General features: G+C 44.5%; 1 protein-coding gene across 1 annotated transcript in view; it reads left to right on the forward strand.

Annotated features, from left to right (window-relative positions):
* The window catches only part of RASGEF1C (RasGEF domain family member 1C), a 103,744-nt gene that overhangs the window by 43,238 nt on the left and 43,948 nt on the right, over positions 1-16,558 (forward strand). The window contains exon 2 of the mRNA XM_030212091.1: positions 14,539-14,718. Coding sequence (XP_030067951.1) covers positions 14,545-14,718 — 174 coding nt within the window. The 5' untranslated portion in view covers positions 14,539-14,544. The remainder of the gene's footprint in view (positions 1-14,538; positions 14,719-16,558) is intronic.

Here is a 16,558-nt window from a genome sequence, read left to right on the forward strand (position 1 = left end):
CTGTCCTCATCTACAGAAGCCTTGAACACTTATGATTTTATATTTAAATCTTTTTATTACAGTATAAAAAGGAACAATATGTTGTGCAACTGTTGTGTATAAATTACAAATCGAAAACAATACTAACAATGAGCAGCTATAATAATCTTCCTTCCCACCACCACCCTCTACCCTTTCAACTAGAAAATGACAAGGGGACAAAGTTTGTCCCCGTCCCTGTGGGCACTGTCCCCATCCCCGCGGTTACTGTGGTTCCCCGTCCCCGTGTCATTCTCTATCATGAAGGACGAGTTTAACTTTGGACTGGACCCTGGCATGACCTGACATAGGGGTCCGGGGGCAATCAGGGGAAAGGGAAGGGGAGGGAGCAAGCAGAAGGCTTAGTTGGAAGGAGGGCATTAGGGGGCTGAAATGGGGGCAGACTATTGGTGGGCATGATTTAATTTTGACTTCTTGCCGGGCCAGGATTAGGTGATTGGAGGGTCAGGTCAGAGGGGAGGTCCGGGGTACATAAAGGATTCACCTCCAGGGAGCAGGACTTTCTTCCTGCTACTAGGAGGTGGCTTACCCATCCATCCTCCCAGATCACAGGGAAACAGGAAGTGGATAGACTGGGAGGGAGATTGTGGAGTTCTGGGCTTGGCTTGATGGTGTTACAGCGGGCAGTCACCCGAGCTACCAGACTATAGCTTATCAGGGGATGAGTGTTGGATTCAAGGCTCCATGAGGCAGATGGCAGGAGGGTCAAGTGACCCGGATGAAAAAGCATGGAGATACATGCTGTATCCTTTTGCCTTAGCTGTCATGGTGAGGCGGTAAAGGGTTGGAACTTTATTTTGACTGCACTATGGTAGCTCGGTTTGGGGGGATTTTTTTCTTTGTTTGTTAATAGTTATTGTTGTTATCTTGGATAATGCAAAAGCTGCAGTCTAATTATTTCCAAATTAGTGTATTGACTGGTTTATTGTAAGCAAATGCATGGGAAGGTTAAGAATTTGTTGTGAGGGTAAAAAGGGGTGAAGTATAAGGATTACTGGGATGGGGGAGAAGGGGAATTTGGGGGGGGGGGGCACCAGGGGAGTCGGTTCTAGTTCCAAATGTTAAACTATAACATTTCAGCTTAGACTTTTTTAAATTCTTTATTATTTATCCATGGAGATTTTTCCATGTACTTATGAATTTAAAGATGGCGTCATTCCATTCTCCCTTGACAGCAATTTCTTTTTAGACTGGCTCTGACTTGTTGAGCTGTATGTAGTTTTTACAGCTTTACAGTTTGCAAATTGAATGTTTTATGACCTGATGAAAAGAAACCAACATCTGCCTCCAGCTTTATAATTGCATCTGCAGTGGATTCATAATGTGTTTCTCAGCAGCTTCTTTACTTATGCCACAGCTATAATAAAAAATTATATTTTTCAGCATCTTGTTTTAAAGTCTTGGACCAATTCCCTGTCTTCCATCTCCCCCTCAAAGGCAGAGAAAGAAACTATAGGGCCCTTTTACTAAACCACGTAATGCTTTACGCGTTCCCAACGCATGCCAAAATGGAGTTACCGCTCAGCTACCTTGTGGCTTTTGTAGTAATTTTATTTTTGGCATGCGTCTGATATGCGCAGCAAAAAAACAATTTTTATTTTTGGGTGCGTTTATCGGACGCGCGCCAAGTGGCATTTGGTGCACGTAGGTCATTACCGCCCGGTTACCGCATGAGACTTTACCGCTAGGTCAATGGCTGGCGGTAAGGTTGCAGACCCAAAATGGTCGTGCGGCAATTTTGCCGCACATCCATATTTGGCAAAAAATTTTTAAAAAGGCCTTTTTTACAGGTGTGTTGAAAAATGGATCAGTGCATGCCCAAAACCCGTGCCTACACTACCACAAGCCAGTTTTCAGTATGCCTTTGTAAAAGGAACCCTAGGGAATTTAAATTTTAGTGGTCTCCATCAGCAACATTTGCCATTGTTGTGAATCCCCCTCTCTTCCAGTAACGCTGCATCTTACCTTGAAAACACACTAATATAATGGCTAAAACCAAATACTTTCCAGGTAGCTGCTTAAATTCTCGGTTGCCTGTCATCATAATTTAGCACCTTTCAGACAAAATACTTTCCCCTAGTGCTTTTTTCAGTGTTTAACAGGTGATTTTGATGGTGATCCTAAAAGTCCATAGCATTTTAGGGCAGAGCATTCTTCACTTCCAAGGTATTCAAAAATATGAGTGAATGTGACATACCCTCAAATTGGGACACATGATTTAGATAGGGTATTGGAATGCAAACCCTTACTGAGCCCCCCTTCCAAAACATTCAAAAATACAAGTGAATGCATCGTACCCTCAAATTGGTTTTAGATATGTTATCAGAATGCAGAATCTTACCAAGCTCCCTTTCCAAAGCATTCCAAAATATGAGTGACTGCATTTTACTTTCAAACTGGTTTTAGATAGGGTATCGGGATACAAATCCTTATCAAGCCCCAGTCATCAAGTCCTGGCAGCTTTGTGGTTAGGGGGGAGGGGAATTCTCTGTTCTAATACATTAAAATATTTTTCTGACACTTACAAAACTTGTCATTTATATTAAAATGCATAAACATAGATAATATATCCTACTCAATTGTATTCTGTTTGACGATAAAATAGTTCTTACAATGAGCTGTGCTGCATAAATTGTCGCATTTATGTGCATAGTGAAATTTGCAGATTTTGTGTGTTTTCCAACTATTTCACTGCCTTACTGAATAAATTCTGTTTCCCTGAGCCTTACTTTTCCTCCATACAGTATGATTCAGGCGTTTCTTAGGATTACGAACAACGGTGTGGCATTAGAAGTAGCTACTGGGATTTGACAATTTTTCTCTGTTTAATACCGTGTCTGATCTGTTTATTCACAGCAGCAGATCTGCAAGAATGTCATCGACAAGTACATCTGCACATTTTAAATTATAGCTGGCACCATTCTTTATCTAGCTTCATGAATAAATTTAGTTGTTTTATCAAAGGTAGCAATGTGAAAACACAAAGCCCTAGGTTTTCTGTATGTTTATCTGAAGTATTTTTCTATATTGTACCATAGGTAACTCACGAGGCAGCTGATAAAATATTGTTTCTAGCTGATTAAGCTGCTATGAAATATGAAGCTGGAACATTTTGGTTTGGAACTTTGATTGAAGAACACTGCGGGGCCCCTTTTACTTAACTGAGCAAGTGATTCCTGCGTGACAAATGCAACGAAGACCATTCGAATTGAATGGGCTGCATTGCATTTGCTGCAACAAGAATCACTAGCGTGGTTTAGTAAAAGGGGCCCTGTATCTTTTTTTTATGCTTAGCATTCTTTACCTAATGGTTAATGCAGAAGCCTGAGAATCAAGGGAACTAGGTCTGATTGCGCTGCAGCTCCTTGTGACTCTGGGCAAGTCACTTGGGATCCTTTTACTAAGGTGTGCTGAAAAATGGCTTGCGGTAGTATAGGCATGGGTTTTGGACGCACGCTAATCCTTTTTTCAGCGCGCCTGTAAAAAAGGCCTTTTTATTTTGCCGAAAATGGACATGCGGCAAAATTGAAATTGCCGCGCATCCATTTTGGGTCTGAGACCTTACCACCAGTCATTGACCGAGCGGTAAAGAATCGCACAGTAACCAGGCGGTAATGACCTATGTGCACCAAATGCCACTTGGCGCGTGTCCATTACGCGTGCCCAAAAATAAAAAATATTTTCCAGATGCGTGTATCGGATGCGTGCCAAAAATGAAATTACCACAAGAGCCACACGGTAGTCGGGAGGTAACTCCATTTTGGCGCACGTTGGGCACACGTAGACACTTATGCGGCTTAGTAAAAAGACCCCTTAGGGTCCTTTAACTAAGGTATGTTAACAGATGTGGAGGGGCATAATCAAACGTGAACGCCCATCTCCATGGGCGTCTATGTCCGAAAATGGGTATGTGAAGAGGCAGGACAGACCGTATTATCGAAAAAGATGGGCGTCCATCTGTCGTTTCAAAAATATGGTTTGGATGGACCAAATGCCATGGATTTGGTCCCTTCTGAGATGGGCGTTTTGTTTTTTTTTCGATAATGGAAACTAAAAACGCCCAGCTCAGAAACGTCCCAATCCAAGCCATTTGGTCGTGGGAGGGACAAATGTACAACACTACCATAGCTCTTAGGGATGAAGGGGGCAACTACATGTGGGTACAGTAGGTTTTAGAGGCCTCCCATTTACCACCACAAGTGTTATAGGTAGGGGGGGATGGGCCTGGGTCTGCCTGCCTGAAGTGCACTGCAGTACCCACTAAAAGTGCTCCAGGGACAGGACTTGTTGCTGGTGTATAGCCTTGGCAAAGCAGTTGACAGCTGATGACTAATCTCGCTGAAAACGTCCTTTATTTGAATAAGCACCTTTACTCACAGTTAACTGCAGATCAGAGGTTGTGCCCCACTGGCAACGAGTCTTGCTGGTACTGAGATTAGCAGTAGGTCCGAGCTGGCAGAACTAAGTGCTGTAACGTGGCTAACACATGAAAGGGATCTAAAAGTGTCTTACAAAAATGGCCACTACCTCATGAACTACCGGAAACAAAACAGGGCCCTCTGACCCAGTAAGCAGAGGGAAGAGCACCATGGAAGTAGAGCCTACCAACTACCAACATCGTGAGCATTTAACACAAGCTAGTGTTAAATGCTCACGATGGTGTGCATTGGGTGTAGCCCAATACCCTACACCCACCACAATGCATTGCTGATGTGACTCTGCAGTGCCCTTAACGAAAAGGTGTCACACTCACCCGAGACCAACATCAGAACCAGGGAAAGGCTGTCAGAGGATAGAACACATTCTGCTGTCATGGAGGTGGGTATGGCATTTGAGGCTGGCATACAGGCTGGGAAAAAAAAGTTTGTAAAGTGGGTTTTCTTTGTTGGGAGGGGGTTAGTGACCACTGGGGGAGTCAGGGGAGGTCATCCCTGATTCCCTCCAGTGGTCATCTGGTCAGTTGGGGCACTTTTGTGGGACTTGGACCTGAAAAAAAGGGTCCAAATAAAGTGGACCAAATTCTCGTCAAAAACGCCCTTCTTGTTTCAATTATCAGCTAAAGACGCCCATCTCTCATCTGCCGATAACCACACCCCAGTCCCGCCTTCGCCACGCCTCCGGCATGCCCCCGTGATCTTTGTTCGTCTCTGTGATGGACTGCAGTTGAAGATGCCAAAAATCGGGTTTTGATTATACCGATTTGGGCACCCGTGGGAAACAGACGCCCATCTCCCGATTTAGGTCAAAATATGGGCGTCTTTCTCTTTCGAAAATAAGCTGGATTGCGTGCGCACTAAATCATAAGACGTCCATAGGAATATAATAGCATGCGCTAAATCCATTAGTGCATCTTAGTAAAAGGACCCCTTAATCCTCCACTGCCCCAGGTACCAAATAAGTACCTGTATAAAATGTGTAAACTGTGTGAGTATTTTCTATAAACTACGCTTAATTTTTGGCACTGATTTTTAAGGCCCCATTTATAGAATTTGTCCCAAAGTGTATTGTTAGTGTCCATGTAGTAGGTGTTAACCTTCAAGCTCACCTGTTCATGAATCTATAGATTAGCATCTGCTGTTTCCAGTTATTCATAATTTGGAGGGCAATTTTAAAAGTAAGCTTGCTTTTCTAAAGTCAGCTGTGAAAACTGTATGGCTCTTTACAGCTATTCTTCATGTTGTTTTAGATTCTTTAATTTGTAGTTTTTTACTTTGTATTTTGTATTTCTTATCTTTTCATCACTTTTTATTCTTTAATTTGTTTTATGGCTGAATTTGTAATCGCATTCCTGTTAATGTTGTGACTAAGTCTAGATTTTCTGTTTATTATTTAGATTAACTATTCCTTTTCTTTTTCCATGTATTGGTTTCTTGAAATAGTGCCTTGGATATACTTATTGAAAAATTATTGAATTAAAAAAATGTAATAGCGAATAATCGCACAATTAAGGGTATGTTACTTTTTTCCCCCACTGCAGCTCCTTGTGACTCTGGGCAATGGAGGGTTAAGTGACTTGCCCAGAGCCACAAGGAGCTGCAGTGGGAAAATAAATAACTAAAAATACCTTTAATTGTGCAATTAAACTTTTAATGGAAATGCAACCCTATTTAAAATGCATTTCCATAGGTAACAATGTTTGACAGTGCAGAAGTAGGTTTTTATAAAATTAGCCTTCTAATATGCACATAAACTTATGCACGTGTAACCCTTATGCGTATAAATTTATGTGGACTGAGTGGAAGCATTCCTGTGGTAAGGAAAGTTTAATATTTATGCAACACTTAAAATTTTTTTTCATATAAATTAGCCCAGTAAAACTGTGTGTGACACAGAGAAGCTGTAAATTCTATGCACATAAATTTCCTGGGGTAATTTTCAAAAGCTGAAATACGTGTGTAATTTGCCTATTACAGTTAACAGTGAATTTGAGAGACTGAGATCATAGTCCACATGCTCTGGTTTAGGAGTGAGCTTCATTCTTGTCATTCCGGTGCAAAAAGCTAATCCTTTTGAAGGCATTGCTCCTGGGGAAGAAAACTCATTTTGCATTGGTACTGTTATAAAATTATCTCCTTAGAGCAGGAGTTCTCAGCCAGTCCTTGGGACACAAACCCAGCCCGTTAGAATATCCACAATGAATATGCATAAGATAGATTTGCATGCACTACCATCACAGTATGCAAATCTATCTCTTGTGCACATTCCTAAGTGCCCAGGAACTAGCTCAAAGGTATCTGAAGGAGTGAGGATTGCTGTGAATGTTCAGTGTAGTTAATTTCAGGCGTTCCTTCTGCTTCTCCATGCTTGAGTTCCGCCTCACTCAGAGCCATCCACAGAGCTCTGCATGTACATCCTATCTCCGCACCTTTTTGGATCTACTGCCAGCCCATGGCTCTTTGACGTCTGTCACTATTTTCCCCCATTGACGGATTGTTTCACTTATCCACCAGGTTAATACCTTTAGCCATTTAGAATTCAAATAGTCTAGAGTTTCATCCAACATATTTCCATGTCGAGGCTTTTATGGAGACCCTTTAGTCGGCCATTAATATATAGAAATCAACAAGTAAAATAATCCACTTGATAGTGTAAGAAATAGAAACTCAAATGGCCAATAGTTCACACAAAAATGTCACTATGGAGAGTCTGAGGACATGGCAAAAGCAAGGATCACACCCTTATACCCTCTCCCCCTCTTTTTAAAAACCTTCTGAATGTTGCTATTGGGTAAGATACCATTCATTGAGCACACGATGGCCTAAAATATTTAACTTGCAAAAACGTTTAAGTCCTTATTTTACAAAGCAATATGGATGTCTCAAACCCAATTGCATGCAATTGAAAAGGGGGTGTGGTCTGAGTGTGTTTTGGGCAGGACAAGGGCATGGAAGATTCATAGACATTTATTCCCAGTTTCAAAAGGAGACTAAACAACTATGTCCTAAAAGATGGATATTGGGAGTTACACCTGCTACCATTCCTGTTTAGGATTTGGTAAACAGCTGCTATTGAGCAGCACTCCACAGGAGGATTTAGGAAGGGTTGCCCCTTTATGCCCTCAGTAGTTTTTGTCATCCACCCACCCCATGCCAAACTAGCAAGGGAAACCAGTCACTGTGATAGCATTGGGATAATACCCAGTGTCACGTTCCTCACCTCCATAGCGGGTCCGATGCTTCTCTTGGCGGCGCGGTGCTCACGCGCACACCAATATCTCTCCTCTGGTGCTCCATCTTGCAGGCTGCTCTGGGCCGTGGCCCTGCCTCCTTGCTCCGCAGGGATTGGCCTCCGCAGGCGGTCTCCTCCCTTTCCCTCACTACCATTGGCCAATGACAGCTCTCCTCCCCAGCTGGTTCCTGCTGATGTCAGATGCCAGCACTATTTCTGGTAAGCTCTTCCCCTGCTTCATTGCTTCGGCTTCTACTTTGGTAAGTGTTACTAACTCTGTAGTCTGCTTCTTATCTTCTGGTCCCTCGCTACTGACTTGCCTGTACCTGGATTACTCTCTTGCCAGCCGCCTGCCTACTGACTTGCCTGTACCTGGATTGCTGTCTTGCCTGCCGCCTACCTACTGACTTTCGCCTGCATCTGGATTACTCTCTTGTCTGCCGCCTGCCTACTGACTTGCCTGTGCCTGGATTACTCTCATGCCTGCCTACTGACTTGCCTGTGCCTGGATTACTCTCTTGCCTGCCACCTGCCTACTGACTTGCCTGTACCTGGATTACTCTCGTACCTGCCGCCTGCCTACTGACTTGCCTGTACCTGGATTACTCTCTTGCCTGTCGCCTGCCTACTTACTTTTGCCTGTATCTAGATCACTCTTCGCCTGCCACCTGCTGCCTGCCTACTGATTTCTGCTTGTACCCGGATTACTCTCTTGACCTGTTGCCTGCCTGGCCGATACATTCCTCACCCCGCTTCCAGCTCCGTCCTGTAAGTCCTGCAGGCTGCCTGCACCTAGGGGCTCAACGCAGGTGAAACCCGGGGTTGTCCAGCAGCAAAGCAGAACCTGGTCCGAGTAAAATAGGGACTACTTGGTACAAGAACTCATAAGTCTGACACCCAGTTATGTTTCTAGGGTTATGTGGCAGCTTTGAACCCATCAATATACTATACATTTATTTTTCTAAAAAATGGTTGTTGTGTTGCATGCACCTGATCTATCAACATGCACTGACCTGCACGTCTCAATTCCTACTTCCATGACCTGTCTAAAATGAGTCTGAATATTAACCCCCTAATTCTGTAAAAGTTGCTAAAAATTACATGTGCAAATTTGGGCAAACACTTTTTTCAGGGCTGATATTTTTTTTGGTGCCATATCTGGAATTTACTAAGTGCACACCATACTCCTTTAGTTAATGCTTCCCATTATTCTATGACTGTGTGCTATGTGCACAAAAACTTAGGATTTCTTTTATAAAGCCGTGCTAGCGATTCCTGTGCAGTAAATGAGAGGAACCCCATAAGAAGTGAATGGGCTTCCTCTCACTTGCCACACAGGAATTGCTAGCATGGTTCTGTAAAAGAAGCGCTTAATTTCCTTCTTATATAACCAGGGGCATAGCCAGACTTCGGCAGGAGGGGGGTCCAGAGCCCGAGGTGAGGGGGAACATTTTAGCCCCCTCCCCGGCGCCACCAACACCCCCACCACTTTTGACTGCCCCCGTGCTGCCGACCCCCCCGCCACTTTCGACCCCCCCCCCACCTCCACTGCCGACCCTCCCCCACCGCCGCCAGGTACCTTTGCTGGCGGGGGTCCCCAACCCCCACCAGCCGAAGTCTTCTTCAGCGCCGGTCTCCGGCGCGTTCACTGATCTGTTTCTGTGAGTCCTGACTCCTGACATCCTTCACGCTACGCGAGTCAAGACTCACAGAAACAGATCAGCGAATGTACTGGAGACCAGCTCTCAACAGGACTTCGGCTGGCGGAGGTTGGGGACCCCCGCCAGTAAAGGTACCTGGCGGCGTGGGGGTGTCAAAAGTGGCAGGGAAGATTTCGGCGGGGGGGGGGTCGAAAGTAGAGGGGGCCAGGGCTAAATCTGTGGAGGCCCCTGCCCCCATTGCCCCGCCTAGCTACGCCCATGGTATAACCTCTTAAAAGACAGATACCTTCTGCTCTGCTGTAACAACCCATGCAAATTATTCCAAAAATCTACCTTTCTAAAACAGTTTCTAAATCCTAAAACTGGTTCTCCCTAAGCATGGCGTTAATTTTAACTAACATATACCTTAATCTAATTCCTGATCCTTACAAATATTCCCAGAACCTCCTATTTACCTTGTCTGTGTATCATGACTTCCATTTCCCTGCTCCCGTGGAGCTTACAAGTTCCTATGGGGTCCTTTAAGCCGAGTAAGGGCATATGCGCACCCAACGCATGCCAAATCCGAGTTACCGCCTGGCTACTGTGTGTGCTGGGTGGTAATTTCATTTTTGGTGCGTGTCCACTACGCGCACCAGAAAATAATTTTTGTTTTCTGGCGTGCAGTGCTACTGGGCGGTTAAAGGCATTTGATGTGCGTAGACCCTTACTACCCTTACCGCTAAGTCAATGGCTGGCAGTAAGGTAATCTAATACAGAAAATAAAGCTCTAATGTCAAAATACGTGCTTGTAAAAAATGAAGAAAAAGCCCTCAGAAACCGTGGGTAGAATACCCAGGGTTTAGTGCGCGGTTATGTTATTCTTTATTCTGTATTAGGTTACTTTTTTGCTCTAAAGTTACTGCTTTCGTTCTGTGGCTGGCAGTAAGGTCTCAGACTGAAAATGGACGTGCGTCAATTTTCAATTTGACGTACGTCCATTTTCGATCAAAAATTTAAAAAGACATTTTTACAGGTGTGCTGAAAAATGGATCTGCACACGTCCGTAACACGCGCCTATGCTGCCGCAGCCCATTTTTCAGCACACCTAAGTAAATGACCTCCCTATATGTGTTGGTACAGTGCTGTACTAGATGCTGGGCTAGATGGACCTTTGGTCTTTCCCAGTATGGCACTACTTATGTACTTATGTACTTATGTACTTATGTACTTATGTACTTGTAACACTATAAAAATGGATAATAATTTTCACTCATGCATACTCAAGTTTGCTGTATCATGTGAAGTAATAGGGCTAGGAAGGAGGTTCGGATTCTAGGCTGACCTCTACATTCCTGTGCCCGCTCTGCCAAACGCCTTTGGCTGAAATCCGTGCCCATGCTGACTTCATACATTTCAAATTCTTGCTGACCTCCTTCCAGTCTGCTCTTTTACTTGCCAAACAGGACTATTACATCCAGTTGACAAATTCTCTTGGCTCAAACCCTTGACGTCTCTTTGCCACACTGAACTCTCTCCTCCAACCCCCACTTCACTTTCCCCCCAGACTCTGGCTGAGTTCTTTCATGATAAGGTTCACAAGATTAAACTTGAATTCTCAACCAGGTCACCTCCACCTCTCCTTCCCTTAGTCCAGTCTCTCAGCCTTTCAACCCCTGCCTCTTTTCTTCCTTTTCTGAAATCACTGAAGAGGAAACTACACATCTTATTTCCTCCTCAAAACTAACTACCTGTTCCTCTCATCCTATTCCCACCCATCTACTTAACACTATCTCTCCTACTGTCATCCCTTTTATCTGTCATATCCTCAATCTTTCATTGTCCACTGCAACTGTTCCTGATGCCTTCAAACATGCCATAGTCACACCACTCCTTAAAAAACCTTCATTAGACCCTACCTGTCCTTCCAACTATCGCCCCATCTCCCTCCTCCCTTTCCTATCCAAGATACTTGAACATGCTGTTCACCGCCATTGCCTTGACTTTCTTTCATCTCAAGCTATTCTTGATTCACTTCAATCTGGCTTTCGCCCCTTCATTCAACTGAAACAGCACTTGCTAAAGTCTCCAATGATCTGTTCCTGGCCAGATCAAAAGGTCTCTATTCTATCCTCATCCTTCTCGATCTATCTGCTGTGTTTGACACTGTTGATTACAGCCTGCGCCTTGATACGCTGTCCTCACTTGGATTTCAGGGCTCTGTTCTTTCCTGGTTTTCTTCTTATCTCTCCCAGCGTACTTTTAGTGTATACTCTGGTGGATCCTCCTCTACTTCTATCCCACTGTCAGTTGGTGTACCTCAGGGATCTGTCCTGGGACCTCTTCTTTTCTCCATCTATACTTCTACCCTTGGTACTCTGATCTCATCCCATGGTTTTCAGTATCATCTTTACGCTGATGATTCCCAGATCTACCTCTCCACACCAGAAATCTCAGCCGAAATCCAGGCCAAAGTATCAGCCTGCCTGTCTGACATTGCTGCCTGGATGTCTCAGTGCCATCTGAAACTAAACATGACAAAGACTGAGCTTCTTATCTTTCCCCCTAAACCAACCTCTCCTCCTCCCCCATGCTCTATTTCTGTGGATAACACTCTCATCCTTCCTGTCTCATCAGCTCGTAACCTTGGGGTCATCTTCGACTCCTCCCTCTCCTTCTCTGTACATATTCAGCAGACTGCTAAAACCTGTCGTTTCTTTCTATATGATATCACCAAAATTTGCCCTTTCCTTTCTGAGCACACTACCAGAACCCTCATTTACACTCTTATCACCTCTCGCTTAGACTATTGCAACTTGCTTCTCACAGGTCTCCCACTTAGCCATCTCTCTCCTCTTCAATCTGTTCAAAATTCTGCTGCACGACTAATATTCCGCCAGTGTCATTATGCTCATATTATCCCTCTACTCAAGTCACTTCACTGGCTTCCTATCCGTTTCCGCATACAGTTCAAACTCCTCTTATTGACCTATAAGTGCATTCACTGCAGCTACTCAGTACCTCTCCACTCTCATCTCTCCCTACATTCCTCCCAGGGAACTCCGATCACTGGGTAAATATCTCTTATCTGCACCCTTCTCCTCCACTGCTAACTGCAGACTCCGTTCCTTTTATATTGCTGCACCATATGCCTGGAATAGACTTCCTGAGCCAGTAGGTCAAGATCCATCTCTGGCCATCTTCAAATCTAAGCTAAAAGCCCACCTTTTTGATGCTGCTTTTAACTCCTAACCCTTACTCACTTGTTCAATACCCTTATTTTATCATCCCCACCTTAGTAATTCCCTTATCCCTTATTTGTCCTGTTTGTCTGTCCTAATTAGATTATAAGCTCTGTCAAGCAGGGACTGTCTCTTACATGTTCAGTGTATAGCGCTGCATACGTCTAGTAGCGCTATAGAAATGATAAGTAGTAGTAGTAGTAGTAGTAGAAGGCCATAAGCAGCATTAAAATCAAGTTTTAGCTTCTGTCCTACATGTTCTTTAAAACAGGAAAAACCAAACAGCACCATGTTTCTGTTCACATAAAACTGCCCCAACAAGGACCATGTGCCCTTTCAGCAGATCAACATGGGGCTTGTGAAGAAATGTATTTATTGCTAATTTATGTATTTGGCACACTTGATATACTGCTAATTTGATCTTATATAGGCAACTAACCTGCCTAATTTCAAAGGAGAAGGGCGGCCATCTTCCGACACAAATCGGGAGATGGCTGGCCTTCTCCTAATGTCGGCCAAATCGGTATAATCAGAAGCCGATTTTGGCCGGCTTCAACTGCTTTCCGTCGTAGGGCTGGCGAAAGTTCAAGGGGGTGTATCGGTGGGACAGGGGCGTGGTTAAGAGATGGCCGGCCTTGGCCAATAATGGAAAAAAGAAGGCCGGCCCTGACGAGCATTTGGCCAACTTGGTCCATTTTTGTTCACGACCAAGCCTCGAAAAGGTGCCTGAACTGACCAGATGACCACCGGAGGGAATCAGGGATGTCCTCCCCTTACTCCCCCAGTGGTCACCAACCCCCTCCCACCCAAAATTAAAACACATTTTTTTGCCAGCCTCTATGCCAGCCTCAAATGTCATACCCAGCTCCATCACAGCACTATGCAGGTCCATGGAGCAGTTTTTAGTGGGTACTTCAGTGCACTTCAGGCAGGAGGACCCAGGCCCATCCCCCCCTACCTGTTACACTTGTGGTGGTAAATGGAAGCCCTCCAAAACCCACCCGAAACCCACTGTACCCATATGTAGGTGCCCCCCATTACCCTTTAAGGGCTATGGTAGTGTTGTACAGTTGTGGGTAGTGGGTTTTGGGGGGCTCAGCACCCAAGGTAAGGGAGCTATGCACCTGGGATCAATTTGTGAAGTCCACTGCAGTGCCCCCTAGGGTGCCCGGTTGGTGTCCTGGCATGTGAGGGGGATCAGTGCACTACAAATGCTGGCTCCTCCCACGACCAAATGGCTTGGATTTGGCCGGGTTTGACATGGCTGCCATTAGTTTCCATTATCGGCGAAAACCAATGACGGCCATCTCTAACGCCGGCAATCTCTAAGGGCGGCCCAAATGTTTAGATTTGGCTGGCCCCGACTGTATTATTGAAACGAAAGATGGCCGGCCATCTTGTTTCGATAATACAGTCGGGTACGCCGCATTAGAGATGGCCGCCCTTATAGATGGCCAGCCCCGTTCGAATATGCCCCTCCACGTGGTTTACACAATAAAAAGAATTCAAGTCAGACCTGGTGCCAGGAACATAGGGTGGGGTCCGGGGAGTGGGAAGAGGGACAAGGAAATAAAACTGAAAATTGGCTTTCAAGGCGAGTAAAGGATGGGGAGAAATTGATTATTTGAAGGTGAGAATACATAACCAACATTTATATTTGTATTGCTGACCCCCGAAGCAGATGTGTATTGAACCACAGCCATGATGGGTCTATTTCCGGTTCTTATTGATTTTTATTGATACTTAGATTGATACATATTTTCAAAGCCCTTAGACTTACAGAGTTGCATAATGAATCATTATTTTTTATATATATTTTGGTGCTGTTCGGGCTTTCTGTTTGTTTGTTTGTTTGTTTGTTTGTTTTTTTATAGCACCTGCCTCTTATTTCTTTGTCTCTATGCTCTATGTCTGGCTTTTTTTGATATCACTGATGCCCTTTATTGCAGGAAGGCATGCCACAGACATCGAGTTCCAGCAATATGTTTACCCCCTGTGGCTTCAGTCCTCACGTACATTCGTCACAAGACAACCAAGGTGGATTGACTTTCCAGGATGGAAACCTCATCTCAGCATCTCTCGACGCTTTAATCCAACACCTCATACCCACTGCTGACTACTATCCAGAAGTGAGCATTTCATTCTCTTCAACTCCGATGAAGGGTGGCAGAATTTTTTTAATAAATGGGGCAAATACTCAGCTGGGGGCAGTCACCATTCTTTGGCCACTGCTGGCATCATGCCCAGTGCTGGGCCATGTCCGGGCACTGGCATTGAATATCCAGGTTTATGCGGCCGGCTAGCTCTTATCTGGTTTAGGGGCTCTTTTTCTAAGCCGTTATATAAAGTGGCCTGCACTAGCTTTGGTGCATGAAATTGGCGCGTGCTGGGCCACTTTTTACCGTGGCGGGAAAAAGACCTTTTTTTAAAAATGGGGCCTTAAATGGCCGTGTGCTAATATTAAAATTAATGCATGGCAATTTACTGCTTGAGCCCTTACTGCCACCTGTTTAGTAGGTGATAACGGCCCACGCACTAACCCCGTGGTAATTGGGCAGCGTGCATCAATGTGGCCGTACCGTGCCTTTGTAAAGGGGCTCCTAAGTGTGATAGAGTGGAGGAGTGGCCTAGTGGTTAGGGTGGTGGACTCTGGTCCTGGGGAACTGAGGAACTGAGTTTGATTCCCACTTCAGGCACAGCTCCTTGTGACTCTGGGCAAGTCACTTAACCCTCCATTGCCCCAGGTACAAATAAGTACCTGTATATGTAAGCCGCATTGAGCCTGCCATGAGTGGGAAAGCACGGGGTACAAATGTAACTAAAATAAAAATAAAATATCCAGCACCTAATCACCTAAGCAAAACCAGATAAAGATAGGACTGAGTTTTATGCGGTCCGATTTGTCCGGTTAACTTAGGTGGTTAAGACTAAATATTGGCATTTAATCTCATAAGTGCCAACTCTGCCTCCAGACCCCCCCCCCCCCCCCCCCAACAAAATAGCCAGTTTTCAGTTTAGCGGTTAGGAATAGACTCAGTAAAGGTTAGGACTAGATTCAATAAATGGTGCCAAATTTGGGCGACAAAAAAATCCATGTGGAGCACTATTCTATGAACAGAGTTCCGAGTTACACGTTGTTTATAGAATAGCGCTTAGAGCTGATTTCTGCATCAAACCCAGATGCCCTTGGGTGAAGTATTTCACCAGTTGCTGATACTTTGACATGATCTTTCTACCCATATATGACCCGTACTGGGAAAACATAGCTAAAGTCACTAGGGCCCGATATTCAGCAGTATTTAACCATCCAAAAACGGCTCCTGGCCAGTTGAATAGCGCTTATCTCTGTTGAATATTAGTGCTTAGCGGCTAGCTGCTAACCGGCTATGTTGCGTGAATTAGCTGGCTAAGTTTGACTATTCAGCGCTAAACTGGCTAAGTTGAGCAGTTAAGATAGGCCTATCTTTAACCGCTATTAACTTAACCAGCTAGCACTGAATATTTGCTTAGCCGGCTAAGGGCTTACTGCTCGCTAAACAGGAAGTACTGCCAGCCTACAGTGTGCCATCATATTTGGCGCTACAAAAATTTATTTATTTTTGTAGTGCAGGAGTGTACCCGGCGGTAATCAGGCAGTGCCATGCGCTGCCTGGTTACCCCCAGGTTAGCGAGGGAGCCCCTACCGCCACCTCAATGGCATTCAAAATTGCATGCACAGGTTATAGAATACCAGCAGTTGTGTGTGTAATTGACAAATTAGCTGCTAATTAGCACAAACAACAAATTATTGGTGAGAATTGGAGTTAAATTGGCACTAATTTATACAAATTTGCAGTTACGTGTGTAAATGCACGATATTCTCAAACCTTAGTGCACAAATTCTATAGCACGTAAGTGAAAGGGGATGTGGATGTGGGAGAAGAACAGGAGTACCAAAGAAAAGAACATCAAATCAAATTTGAGATACTT

The sequence above is a fragment of the Microcaecilia unicolor genome, chromosome 8 (genome assembly GCF_901765095.1).
Source record: "Microcaecilia unicolor chromosome 8, aMicUni1.1, whole genome shotgun sequence".
In the NCBI taxonomy this organism is placed as follows: Eukaryota; Metazoa; Chordata; class Amphibia; order Gymnophiona; family Siphonopidae; genus Microcaecilia; species Microcaecilia unicolor.